The 14,629-nt window shown below is 44.1% G+C and overlaps 1 protein-coding gene across 1 annotated transcript in view; it reads left to right on the top strand.

The window, feature by feature from the left end:
- GPCPD1 (glycerophosphocholine phosphodiesterase 1) overlaps nt 1–14,629 on the top strand; it is a 134,941-nt gene that overhangs the window by 88,156 nt on the left and 32,156 nt on the right. The window contains exons 9-13 of the mRNA XM_068232496.1: nt 3,685–3,847; nt 4,728–4,860; nt 7,314–7,368; nt 12,211–12,303; nt 13,899–13,976. Of these exons, the coding sequence (XP_068088597.1) occupies nt 3,685–3,847; nt 4,728–4,860; nt 7,314–7,368; nt 12,211–12,303; nt 13,899–13,976 (522 nt within the window). The remainder of the gene's footprint in view (nt 1–3,684; nt 3,848–4,727; nt 4,861–7,313; nt 7,369–12,210; nt 12,304–13,898; nt 13,977–14,629) is intronic.

The raw sequence follows: 14,629 nt of genomic DNA, 5'->3' as shown, positions 1-14,629 counted from the left end.
CCACCGAACATCTACCATAGTTCATTTCACAAGGACTGTTTGTCAGTAGTATCCATTGTGGTTAGGTATAAATAATAAGCGTGCCACAGCAAAGGGAGAGGTTAACACTCAAATCGACTGGTATGTGTTCTTGGTGTGCCTTCGTACAACTGCAGAATATCTGGCAGCTAGGTGTTAAACATGTGCCCCCCCCCCCCCCCCCTGTACCTCAGGAGGAAGTTCTAGTGTTAAAACGTGCTGACTAGAGCTGTGATGAGACCCAGAGGCAGAAACAGTGGTGTCCATGAGTTTTATTCATCAGGAGCTATGCAAGTCTTTCAAGTGAAACTGAAAAACACTCAGCAGGGCTAGGACTAACTAGTCCAGCACTGCCTTGCAATTTTCACTGTTCCCCTGCACCTTTTATCTGCAGTGTGGTGGTAGGTAAAGAAAAATAATCCTGACCTATCAGAGCCCCATTTATTTTCAAATACACACCTAATGCTTCATGTCACCTGACAGTCATTTGTGATCGTTTCTGTAAACAGTTTACTGATAGTGGATGTACAGACATGCTTCTCCTTCTCTTCTATGAAATGGGGAGAGCTCCTGCTGCCGAGCACGTGGATTATAGCGCAGGAGATTTGGGAGCAGCCGGCGCCACCATAGTCCGTAACGGAATTTCGGTTACAGCGGCGCACAGTGAATAACTTCGGCGCCATCAGAAAGACTGAGCTTAAGTTACATTTAAAACACTGTAAGTCGGCCACCAGCAATAGCTGGAAGCCGAATTACATAATTCCCCACTATCCATGTGGACCTGGAGGGAGAATAATAAACGCCACCAGGACTTGTGCAGAAGCAGGGTAAGCTGTATGTCGGCTGTATCCTGCGCCCAAGACTCCCGGCCGCTATTTCTCTTGTATGCCCTGCTGCATGCTGCAGTGGATTCTATAATAGAACTGGGCCAAGGATTGCTTGAAGAGGAATGAACTGATGTCTGAGATAGGATGGATTTGTCATCTGAATTGGTCACAAATGATTTTCAGGTATTGAATGCACACTGTGTGCACATGGCTCTAAGTGTGCTTATACTCCTTGCATGCCTTTGTTGGCTTCCAAGCAGGATATTTGTAGGCAAACACCGCAAACCTAGGGAAATGGAAAATGTCTTAAGCGCCTAATAAACATGTTTTTCTCCTTTCTTCCTTCAGGACAATGACAGTGAAAAAAGCAGGAGTGCTAAATGGTGCATTAACCTTTTGACTGCTGGTAATATAAAGATCAGAGTGGTTAAAACTCATATCCCCACATATAAAGGCTGCATTGTCTTCAATTGTGACAGCACCAGTGGAGCTTGACGTGCAGCCATCAACCCTGGAGCGCACAGGGTACTTAATCAGATATGATGTCAGGATCCGCACCGGCTAAAATAAGTAATTTATTTAAACATTTTAAAATCCAAAACAGGCAAAAATGAGTGTGAGCCGGGTCACCATGACGCACGGCGTTTCAGAATCTAGCTCTTTCCTCAGATAGTTAAGGCACACACTCACTCAGTGTGTGCCTTAACTAACTGAGGAAAGAGCTAGATTCTGAAACGCCGTGCGTCATGGTGACCCGGCTCACGCTCATTTTTGCCTGTTTTGGATTTTAAAATGTTCAAATAAATTACTTCTTTTAAGCTGGCCACTAACGGTCCAATTTCTAGCGAAAAATCGTTCGAGCTATCAGAAATTCTGATTGGATTGGTTGTAAATCTCCATTGGTGGACACAATAGATTATGAACGAGTGAAAAAAATGTCGCCCGAATGAATTTTCATCGAACGAAAATTTGGATTTTCTTGGTGGTCGTGATAGATAGGAAGCAATGATTGGTTAGTTGATGGTGTAGTGAACGATTTTTCGTCCGATCAGAATTTCTGATCGCTCGAACTATTTTTCGCTAGACATTGGACCGTTAGTGGCCAGCTTTGGACACTGCGGATCCTGACATCATATCACATATAAAGGCTGGGCAGGATTGCCTACTCAGTGCCTTTGTGGTGATCCCAGCCGTGGCCAGCAGCGTGGGCGTCCCAATGAATGGCTAGACTCTGTGCGGCGGCAATAGTGGGCGGGTCCTGGAGTTAGTGTGCCTGTAGCATCATTGATGCGGTGAAATGCATTTTAAACCCTTCGATCTTGCGAGATTCTTATTCCCAACAGTCAATAAATGTTAGTGCACCATATAGTGCTCGTGTTTTTTTCACCAGACTTCCAACATCCGGCTGTGTTGGTGTTTTTAAGGGTCATTGAACTCAGGATTAAATATTGGTGTGAGTACCACACCCACCCATTTAGCCTCTTAGTTTCTGCTGCATTCACTTTCCACCTAGGTCTCAAGCCAGGTCTCACCAAGGGGTTGTTTCTTTTGCATGACAGCAAGCTTCAGATTAGTTTCAGTTCTCCCTTCTTTCCTGCAATGGAGAAGTCTCCATTCTTCTTTTTTTTTTTTTTTTTTTTTTTTTTTTTGTACGTTTTTTTTCGGTCAGGGGCGTAACAATAGGCCCTGCAGCGCCTGCGCCCCGCTCGGGGCCGTTTTTTGGGGGCTGGAGGGGTGGCAGCATGAGGGGAAAGCCTTGCCCACAGTCAGCGGGGAGAGGGGAAGTTCCCCCCCCTCTCCCTCACCTCGGGGCTCTCCCCTCTGCGCTCCCCTCCAGTCAGTGAACCTGTGTGGGCAGCGAGCAGCAGCGGCGGCAGGATACATACCTTCTTCCTTGCGTTCCATCGCCGCCTTCTCGCTCTAGCGGCTGACGTCGCTTCCGCTCTGAAATTCTGCAGGGGGGCCCGGTGGGGCTTAGTTACGCCCCTGTTTTCGGTTAAAACCTATTCTATTTCCTATTCTCCCCCCAACACCATCTGGGTGTTCTTGCTCCTTAACCTCCTTGGTGTTATGATTATTTCTAGATATAGGGTCTAAAAGCCGTGCAATTTTTTTCACAAGCTTTTAGACCCTAAAAACAAGAAAAAAAATACCAGAGAGATCTGCAGCTGCTCCTGCACGTAACTTACTCAGGCACAGGATTACCGCTCTGAGCTGCAGATTTCCGTCCCGAGCCTGACTCAGGATTACCGCTAAGGAGGATGACGGAGAAGTGCGATGGTTGAACTTTTAAGGAAAGGGCTAGAGTTTCTCCTGATATTTCTCCTAGGGCATAATTTGAAATTAATTACTATTTTAAAATATTTTTTCAGCACTCTGCCATTGAGAAAGTACCAAAAAGTAGATGAAAAAGTACTGTCAAAATTATTAAGTATTTTTTTGCTTGGGGGGTGGCTTCAAAGTAATTGTATTTACAAGTTGTGAAAATATCACCTAGGAGAAAAACTAGGTGAAAAATGTAATTGCATATGGCCCTTTGTTTCTTCCCTCCCTGGACTTACATGAGGGCCCAAGGTGGCACACTTTTCCCGGTTTGTAAATAAAACGCCTAGAATAAAACTAGTTACCAGTATTACGGGATGGTTTCTAGCTTTTTAGCTTCGGTTTTGAAGGTATAGAGCTACTAAATGTTGCTCTTTTTTTCTTTATTAAATTGATAAGGATGAAGGCCCCCCCCCCTCCCCTTTTTTTCTTCTTCCTCTTTTAACAATAACTGTCTTCCTATTTTAGACGATTTTCCTTTTTCCTCTCATTGCTGTTGTTCCTGTGTCTCCTGTAGGAGGATCTTAGTGAACATGTGGTACAAGGCGACGCACTCCCAGGCCACGTTGGGACCGCCTGTCTCCTGTCCTCTACCATCATGGAGACTGGAAAAAGTAACGGAATCCTTACACTCCCCATCATGAGCAGGAACGGCAGGCAGACTCTTGGGAAAGTTCGAGGTATTCTAATTTTTTTTTGTTTAGCTGACATAGGAAAAACAACCTCCAAACCTTTTTATGTTTTCTGGGCATCTTTTCCGTGGGAATGGCAAAGCTGCAGATTCACACCCTGGCCTACGCTGTAGTGAGCACACCAGACAGCAGTCCCACTCAGTTTTACAGCCTGTGATATAATTACTATTCTGAAAGGAACAACAGCTAGTTCAAACACAAAGGACGGATTCGTCATCTGACTTTTCTGTGGCTCTGCTGTGTTGCTTGGAGATTTAAATCCACTGGCTATCCATATTCAAATATTTATAATTGGCTGGAGAATTACAGCTTTTATGTCAATAAGGTGATAAATAAAGTTATCTGTTATACGCCCACATCCAGGTCCAGAGAATGGGGTGTGACTGATGTGTGCTGTGCTGATAACTGCTTGATGGGAGACTTTAATGTCCTACCAGCCAATGCAGAATGGGAATGTTGGCATCACTCACTTTTTATGTTACTTCTTGTGTCTTCTTTTTATGACTGCTGATTTGTATACGTGGATGTACAATTTTATTTATTTTTTTTTATTTTTTTTGGGGGGGATAATGTGGAAAACAAGATAAAATGTTGTTTTTTTCCATTGCTGTCTGTGCCATTAGAGAGATTCTCTTTGGTAGTGCAATTACTACATGGATAGTGCTTTCGCATTGCCCTAGGGTCCTAAGTTTTGAATCTTGGCCTGGACACTATCTGCAGAGAGTCTGTATGTTCTCCCCATGTTTCAGTGGGTCTCCTCTGAATCGCTATATTAGATTTGACCGTTTTCATTAATGTCATAAAGGAGCTTTGTAGTTGACTCCTCTTTCAATACATCACAAACTGTTGATTCTGTTTCTTTTTGCAGTTGACTTTTTCGTTATAAAACCAATCCAAGGCTTTTTCTGTGATATGCGAAGCTCTTTCTGCAAATATTGGAAGCCACGGACTCCCCTCGATGTTGGACACAGAGGTGCTGGCAACTCCACCACAACTGCAAAGTACGACCTGTAATAATAATTCACTCCTGTAAAAATAAAACCTTGTTCCATACATTGTCGCTAATCCTATTGGGGCCGTGCAGCTCTTACTGCTCCAGCATGGCTGCACAATGCTCCCAAGTAATCCGCCGCATCCCCGCCACTAAACGAGGGCTGCAGAGCCCCCAAATCGCCCGGGGGGCAATCCGCCGGCATTTCCTGGAAGGGGCAGAGCTTTCAGCTTCAGCTCTGCTCCTCCTGACGTCAATCGCTGCACGGATCGCCGCCTCTCCCCGCCCCTCTCTGTGAAGGAAGAGTGAGAGGGGCGGGCAGAGGCGGCCATGCGCCGCAATTGACATCAGGAGGGGCAGAGCTGAAGCTGAAAGCTCTGCCCCTTCCAGGAAATGCCGGCGGATTGCCCCTTGGGCGATTTGGGGGCTCTGCAGCCCTCGTTTTGCGGCGGGGACACGGCGGATTACTTGTAATGGGAGCACTGAAGCGAGCTATAAGGTAAAATAGGCAAAATAGTTCGCTTCAGTGTGAATTTGATTTTGAAATATAAATCAATGCAAGAAACGGGGGGGGGGGGAGGGGAGGCTAGGGGTTCGTGAGCTGCTGATTGTGAAATCCCTTATGCGGCCCAGCCTCATCCTGACTTTGCCTCCTGCGGCCCCCAGGTAAATTGAGTTTGAGACCCCTGCTTTAGAGTGAAAGTACTATGCTTCCTTGGCCAGCCAGCCAAGGATTTGTAGAGACTCACTGCGCATGCATCGGGACCTATGCCAAAATTGGAGCTTCCTGTGACTTGTACCGTAATTCCAGGAAAGGAATTGTTTTCTGTTCTGCTAGGATTATTTACCTTTTACAGAAATATGACAACGCTTATGTTTACCCTGCTGCCAGCCTGGATATTTGTACATTTGAACTGATAAAGTTCTGTGGTCTTCCTTGCAGGGAAAAATGTTCTACTAAAACCCTCAGAATTGTTCTCTAGAAATGTATCTAAAGGTGTCTTCAAGCAGAACTCTGAATATCCAGTCTTCTGGCTAAAACAATGGTTCTTTAGGGTAAATGAGAGATACTATATTGCAAGAATCTAATCCCTGAATTCTTACATATATCATCTGCAGACCTGATAGATGCTTGCCAATGCCTATATGCAGCAATGGTGGCATTTCGTAATCCCAAGCTTCCTGTACATATTCCAGCTCGATGTGCAGGAACGGAGCTTCTGCTTAAGTTGCAACTGTTCTATGCAGGAATGGACGCGACAGGTGGGATTATCTTAAAGCAGGGGTGTCAAAACTCAAATACAAAGTGGGCCGAAATGGTACACTGGGACCTAGTCACGGGCCAACCTCAGTGTCTACTGGCCACCTTCCTCCCTCATAAACTTCCCAGGTGCCCCCCCCCCCCCAACCCCTAAGCTGTTCCCTGGTGTCTAGTGGTCCTCCCTCCCCTATACAGTTCCCTGGTGCCTAGTGCTTTCCCCTACTTCCCTCATATGGCTTACCTGGTGTTCTAGGGCTTCACCTCCAATATAGCTTCTCATGGTCTAGAGTGGGCTAAACATAATGCAAAGTGGGGAAACCACTTGAGGGCCGAAGTTGATGGCTCTGAGGGCCAGATTTGGCCTGTGGGCTGGAGTTTGACATGTATGTCTTAAAGGGTAACCCCAACATAGAAGCTTTAATTAAAATGTTAGCAGTATAGGCCGTATATAAACCCCAAGCAAACTTTACTTGAGAGGTTAGTTATCCTTCAGTGCCAAAATTCAACTGCTTTCTGGTATAATCATATAGACAACCACTGCCAGATCTGATCATTTAAAGCAATGTAAGGGCTCGTTTCCATATAGTGAGCTTTCAGCCGCACTTATGGAATCACAATCGCAGGGACAGCAGATAGTGAATAGACTGCACTATCTGTTTCCATACATGTGCTGCATCAGTTGGCTGATGGTGTAATGGTTAAGGGCTCTGCCTCTGACACAGGAGACCAGGGTTCGAATCTCGGCTCTGCCTGTTCAGTAAGCCAGCACTAATTCAGTAGGAGACCTTTGGCAAGTCTCCCTTACACTGCTACTGCCAATAGAGCGCGCCCTAGTGGCTGCTGCTCTGCTCTGGCGCTTTGAGTCCGCAAGGAGAAAAGCGCAATATAAATGTTATTTGTCTTGTCTTGGTTGCCTGCATTTCGGGGCAAAATGCGATTCAGTGGTGAATCGCAGCACATGTATGGAAACGGTGCAGTCTATGCACTGTCTGCTGTGCGATCGCATTGCCGAAAGTGCGCTGTATGGAAACGAGCCCTTACATTGCTTCAAATGATAAGATCTGGCAGTGATTGTCTATATGTAGTTGCAGAACATGCATAGGTGAAGGTGGAGCGGATGCAAGGAATATTGATGACATAGGCTGCCCTGTTGTGATATTCCTATGTTTCCTATTGGTGTAAATACCTGTGTGTTTTTCCAGATTAGCCAAAATTCGAGAAAACACTGTAGCATCACTGAAGAATGCTGCCAGTCATGTAAGTTTTTATGTTATAATTGATATAACCATATACCATATGTCTTCTAAGGAAACCTGAAGAGAGGGATAAAGAGGGAAGTCTCTTCTGTATATTTTTCAAAAACGCTACTTGGCTAGCAGTCGTGCTCATTCTGTGTCACTTCAGAGGTGGTGGCTCCACATGATAGCCAGGTCACACCATTACAGCTCAGCTTCATAGGCTGGGCTCACTCATAAAAAGGTGTCCGGTCCTGTCGGTTTCATATGAGTTTCTATGGATGTGTTTACACATAGGTGTATATTTCCAGTCTAGTCAGGGAAAACTAATGAAAAACTGACAGGACAAGGCCAGAAATGTACACATTTGTGTGAACCAAGCCTTACTTTATTCTGCTAAATATATACAGGGCCTCTATTTTTTTCTTTAAAGGACAACTGAAGTGAAAGGTATATGGAGGCTGCCAGATTTATTTCCTTATAAGTAATACCAGCTGCGTGGCTAGCTTGCTGTTCCTCTGCCTCTAATACTTTTACCCATAGACCCTGAACAAGCATGCAGCAGATCAGCTGTTTCTGACAATTTTGTCAGATCTGACAAGATTAGCTGCAAGCTTGTGTCTGGTGTGATTTCAGACACTACTGCAGCCAGGTAGACCAGCAGGGCTCCCTTTTAAGGGAACCTAAACTGAGGAGGATATGGATTTTTCCTTTTAAAATAATACCAGTTGCCTGACACTTCAGCTGATTCTGCATCTCTAATACGTTTAGCCACAGCCCCTCAACAAGCATGCAGATCAGGTGCTCTGACTGAGGTCAGACTGGATTAGCTGCATGCTTGTTTCAGGTGTGTGATTCAGCCACAACTGCAACCAAATAGATTAGCAGGACTGACAAGCAACTGGTATTGTTTAAAAGGAAACCTCCATATCCCTCTGTTAAGGTTCCCTTTAGGAAGGGAGTTGGCATGGCTTATGACATAGTGAAGAAATGTTAACCGAAGTGGCATAAAGAGAGGCCAGCATTTAATTCTGTAAAGGGGATTCTGGCCCACCATTCAAAAATTTGGTATTGCAGTGCTTACGTTTTGGCACAGAAAATGATGGTTTTGGAAATGCACCACTTAAATGTAGTACTTGTCATTTAATTGGTTTGTTTTCAGTCTGCGCACAATTTACATTAAATGGGAATATATTAGCATCTCCTTGACTATACCTAGAAAAGAAAAAAGTAGGAAATGTTTCTTATGCAGGAAATAAACTATGGCAACAGCATCTGTGGATGTTCAGGTTCCCTGCTCCTCCCTGCCAGCGAGATATGAGCTATTCTAGCCAGATTGTCTGGAGAGATGTCTTCCAGGATATTGTCTGTAGCCGACACTTCATAGGAAATGAAATTAACATCTGAAATGACGGCACTCTTAAAGGACCGCTGTAGTAAAAATTGTGATGAAAGTGATATGCTTTGTGGCACCGCATGCATTCAAATTTGAATGCAGTGTCAGCAGGAAATTAAATGAAGCTGCATCATCACACCTCTGATTAGGTTTGGATTTTAAAGCGGACCTGAACTCAGAACCTTCTCTCTGCTCTGAAAGGGACACATCAGCATAATAACCTTTAAAGAAAAACATTTCATTGCTACAGCTAATACTAATCCTGCAATAAATCTACAGTGTCTACTTCCTGCTTTCATGGAAGCAGACATATTATGATGTTATGTTAACATCCTGTGTTCACCAATTAGATCTCTGCTGTAGCAGTCAGCTGACACATGGAAGATCTCAAATTACAACTTGTGATTAGTCACAGAAGGGGGGATTAGACAGGCTACACGAGAGAGAGAGAGAGAGAGAGCACACACACACACACACACACACACACACACACACACACACACACACACACACACACACACACACACACACACACACACACGATCTTCTAAAAAAAATTAGCATATTGTGATAAAGTTCATTATTTTCTGTAATGTACTGATAAACATTAGATTTTCATATATTTTAGATTCATTACACTACAACTGAAGTAGTTCAAGCCTTTTATTGTTTCAATATTGATGATTTTGACATACAGCTCATGAAAACTCAAAATTCCTATCTCAAAAAATTAGCATATTTCATCCGACCAATAAGAGAAAAGTGTTTTTAAAACAAAAAAAGTCAACCTTCCTATAATTATGTTCAGTTATGCACTCAATACTTGGTCGGGAATCCTTTTGCAGAAATGACTGCTTCAATGCGTCGTGGCATGGAGGCAATCACCCTGTGGCACTGCTCAGGTGTTATGGAGGCCCAGGATGCTTCGATAGCGGCCTTAAGCTCATCCAGAGTGTTAGTTCTTGCATCTCACAACTTTCTCTTCACAATATCCCACAGATTCTCTATGGGGTTTAGGTCAGGAGAGTTGGCAGGCCAATTGAGCACAGTAGTACCATGGTCAGTAAACCATTTACCTGTGGTTTTGGCACTGTGAGCAGGTGCCAGGTCGTGCTGAAGAATAAAATCTTCATCTCCATAAAGCTTTTCAGCAGATGGAAGCATGAACCCACTTTTGAACCAGAAACAGCGGCAAAGGCGCCTGACCTGGGCTACAGAGAAGCAGCACTGGAATGTTGCTCAGTGGTCCAAAGTACTTTTTTCGGATGAAAGCAACTTTTACATGTCATTCGGAAATCAAGGTGCCAGAGTCTGGAGGAAGACAGAGGGAAGTGAGAGGGAAATGCCAAAATGCCTGAAGTCCTGTGTCAAGTACCCACAGTCAGTGGTGGTCTGGGGTGCCATGTCAGCTGCTGGTGTTGGTCCACTGTGTTTTATCAAGGGCAGGGTCAATGCAGCTAGCTATCAGATTTTGGAGCACTTCATGCTTCCATCAGCTGAAATGCTTTATGGAGATGAAGATTTCATTTTTCAGCACGACCTGGCACCTGCTCACAGTGCCAAAACCACTGGTAAATGGTTTACTGACCAAGGTATTACTGTGCTCAATTGGCCTGCCAACTCTCCTGACCTGAACCCCATAGATAATCTGTGGGATACTGTAAAGAGAGAGTTGAGAGACACAAGAACCAACACTCTGGATGAGCTTAAGGCCGCTATCGATGCATCCTCAGCCTCCATAGCACCTGAGCAGTGCCACAGGCTGATTGCCTCCATGCCACGCCGCATTGAAGCAGTCATTTCTGCAAAAGGATTCCCGACCAAGTATTGAGTGCATAACTGAACATAATTATTTGAAGGTTGACTTTTTTTGTTTTAAAAACACTTTTCTTTTATTGGTCGAATGAAATATGCTAATTTTTTGAGATAGGAATTTTGAGTTTTCATGAGCTGTATGCCAAAATCATCAATATTAAAACAATAAAAGGCTTGAACTACTTCAGTTGTAGTGTAATGAATTTAAAATATATGAAAGTCTAATTTTTATCAGTACATTACAGAAAATAATGAATTTTACCACCATATGCTAATTTTTTGAGAAGATCCTGTACATATACATATATACATATATACATATACATACTGCATTTCCTTATGTTTTCCTTCTGTCATGTGCAAGAGTTCAGGTGCACTTTAGGACCTTTTATTAGACTCTACTTTCTGATGTATGTGGGGTACTCTGTGGTTGCTAAGCTAGGTGTTTGCTGACCTCCATGTGTAGATTAACGTATTGTCTGTGGCCAGCTTAAGTGAACCCGAAGTGAGAGTTATATGGAGGCTGCCATATTTATTTCTTTTTAAACAAGTTGCCTGGCTATCCTGCTGATCCTCTGCCTCGAATGCCTTCAGCCATGGACCCTGAACAAGCATGCAGCAGATCACGTGTTGTCAGATCTGACAAGATTAGCTGCAAGCTTGTTTCTGGTGGTATTCAGACACTACTGCAATCAAATGGATCAGCAGGGCTGCCAGGTAACTAGTATTGTTTAACCTTAGCGGTAATCGCGAGTTTAGCAGGGGGTGGAAAAAACATGCCAGGAGCGGTTATCCCGAGCTGAGCTTGTGGTAGCCGCCGGGAGGTCTGTGCAGAGCAATGTGCGCAGCGAGCGCTTTTACTCGCCTCCTGGGGGATCCCGACATTTGTCGCCATTCTTCTTCCTCTCTTCCGAGCCTCTGCTTTCCCCTGGTGAGATCGCTGGCTGTCGTCATGACAGCCGGCAATCTCACTATAGAGTTACATCGCCGCCCGGAGGACGGAGGGAAAATACAGCGCTGAATCCCAGGGAGGTAAGTTAGTGCTGAGCTGCTGCAGAACTCCCTGACAGCATGATTTTTTTTCCTCAGGTTTTAGGGTCTGAAAACATGCAATAAAATTTAACTGCTTTTAGACCCTAAAATCTGGAAAGAATCCTAATGCCAAGGGGGTTAAAAAGAAAAAAAATATGGCAGCCTGCATGTCGCTCTCACCTTGGGTTCTCTTTAATCTCCTTCTATACTGGCAACTTAGGTTGCCCAAAATATTCAAGACCATTCAGACACCTTTTTCTAAATGTACAGGTGCTCTTTCCAACATCTTCTGACAATGTGTTAGCAGTGGGGCATGCTGGAAAACCATACCTGATCGCTTCTGATGTGTACAACTGCTGATAACACTCTTCCACTCACGTCCCGTCCTTTTCACCCATCTGACCATTATTGCAAGTGGGAACTGGAGCTTTAGTCACCTTTTTATCAGTTCATTGTTGCGCTTAGCTAGTCTATTTGCATAGGGTTTTCAGCAACCCTGTTCCTTCTGTTGTCTTGTTTTGAAAATGTTTGCTCAGGTGAATGGATCAGGGCAAGATATTAATTTGGTTTTGATTTAAACATATTAAATTCATGCATCCTTTTTTTTTCTTCCCCACTTAGGGTGCTGCCTTTGTTGAATTTGATGTCCACCTTTCCAAAGACCTCGTTCCAGTGATCTACCATGACCTTACATGCTGCATAGCCATGAAAAAGGTATCGGTCCTGCTAAAGGTGCTTTACTAAAGGGACTGTGCAGTAAAGGCCAGCTAAGTGCTCAGCTGAAAGATTCAACCACCTACATCTAGTGATGATGGGCAGATTCGACCAAAAGACCAATCCCTCTGTGATCGAATCTGAGAGAGATCTGTTGGCTGCCCGTACACTGCAGGCTGATTCCCAATCGATTGCAACATGAAGTATCTCAACGAATCATCTATATATTCAATATAATTGTGCTGCTTCCTAATATTACACAATCAGAAACATTTTGGGTTCGCCACACCTCTAGGGAGAGTTACTTCCAGTTAAATCTTAGATAAATTGTGTAGTGTGTAGGTGCTCCCACATAATAAAGTGACAAAGTTCCAACGATTTTCTAAGTTCTCCTCCACACAGAATGACTTAGATTTGATCCACTATTCACATGTGAAGTAATCGCTCCCCCCCCCCCCCCCCCCCCCCCCCCGCTGTATAAATGTGCAACCACATGTATGCATCTATATATTACCTGTCCTGTGTAGCCCATCCTGCAGTTTTCATCTGACTTGGAAATCGCCCGCTCTTCCATTAGCGCTATACATACCGCCAGCATATAGCACGTGATGTGTGTGAAGTCGCACATGTGCTACGCTGACGGCCTGTATACCGCTAATGGAAGAGCAGGGGATTTTGAAAACCCATGGGCACCACCTGGTGAGCGCCACAGTTAGTGTATAAATGCACACACAAGGGGGCACATTTATACACTGGGGGAGCAGTGCTAGGGGTTCCATCGCTAGTCCCGATATTGCTCATCATTACCGTCAACCTCAACAGCCTGAAAACTTGCAGCATGTCTGATCGATACTATGCAACAATTTTAGCTTGAAATTGGTCACATCGTTGATTGTGCACGCTTTTGGCTGCAATGATTTTCATCCGATTCAATCATTGCTAAAAAAGACCATTATCTGCTCATGATTAGATGTTAAGATCCGAGGTGAACTTTTACTCATTGCACAATTGTGTTCCTTTCCTATTGTTTATAGGGCATTCCTCAAGCCAAATACTTTTTTGTTTTTGTTTTAATACTCTAATTCCCTATAAACTAAAAAAAGCCACGCCCACAGGTTTTCGGAGAGCCTTGGCAGTAGCAAGGGCTCATGGGAGCTCAGTCTGGGCAGGAGGAGGGGGAGGTGTTACTAGCCATTGAATTCAGAGGCAGAGGGGAGGAGGGGGGATTAGGTTTTTTTCACAGGCTTAATGATCAAGATACTAATAAGCCTGCCTCTGTGTAATGTTTACAAACAACATGGCTGCTGTCATTGTATCAGAGGTATAAATAATCATATTCTATTAAAACTGTTTTCAGCTAGATTTGCTGTGTAAACCATCTTACTTTAGATAAGATATATAGACAAATTACTTCTCGGATCCGCTTTAAGGGAAAGTACAGCTTTTACTCACTGTTGTCCTTTGGGAACCTCCAGTAACCCATCCCCACTCTGTCCTTACTGACCTTTTGACATGTATCTGTTGCATATTACACACACCCTCTTTTCCCCTGCCTGTTTAGCTCATAAAGTGAAAACTGTGACTCTTCTTTGCAGAAAGCCAATGCCACATCCTTGGAGCTGTTTGAGATTCCAGTGAAGGACCTGTCCTATGATCAGCTTCAACTTTTATCAGTAAGTAGTGTTTTGTGTCCAGTGGTAGACTAAGATGAATCTCTTATTTCCAAGCCACAAATAAAGCAAATGTAATTGGTTATTTCAGACAAATTTTAAATACCGTCTGAACATGTGAAGCAGGTGGTTTCGGCACATGGAGCTTACTGCTGGGTACCCCATTGCAGCAATGTAATGCTGCACGAGGCATGCAAGGGTAATTCAGGGCTTTGGCGGTTGCCGGACCCCGAATTACATCTCCCTCCGAGTTGCGACAACTTAGAAGGGAATAGTATTTAAGGCTGCCGGGGAGTTTTGCGGCACCAGGGAGAGCCGTCATTAAGCTCTCCCGGCGCCCGACTCACAGATGGCCGTACAATACGTACACTGTGAACATGTAATTATTTATTTGCGCCAGATCATGTGTGGATATGGACCAAAGTGTCCATGTAGATTAGTAACATATTAACCCCTTTGCACTCAAAAATACATGCACACTTGAATTCGGCACAAATTACCCATACAAGAGAACAAGCTCATGCATCACCCAACCTATCCAGTGAGCAACACACTCTGCAACGTATGTTATTAAAATGTATTTTAATTTGGCCAGTATGCCGAGAGGCAGAACTGCATTCCTGGAACAAAAAGTGAATGTAGTGTACTGGGATCTG

This window comes from Hyperolius riggenbachi, chromosome 4 (genome assembly GCF_040937935.1).
Source record: "Hyperolius riggenbachi isolate aHypRig1 chromosome 4, aHypRig1.pri, whole genome shotgun sequence".
In the NCBI taxonomy this organism is placed as follows: Eukaryota; Metazoa; Chordata; class Amphibia; order Anura; family Hyperoliidae; genus Hyperolius; species Hyperolius riggenbachi.
This window is presented reverse-complemented; position numbering and strand designations above follow the sequence as displayed.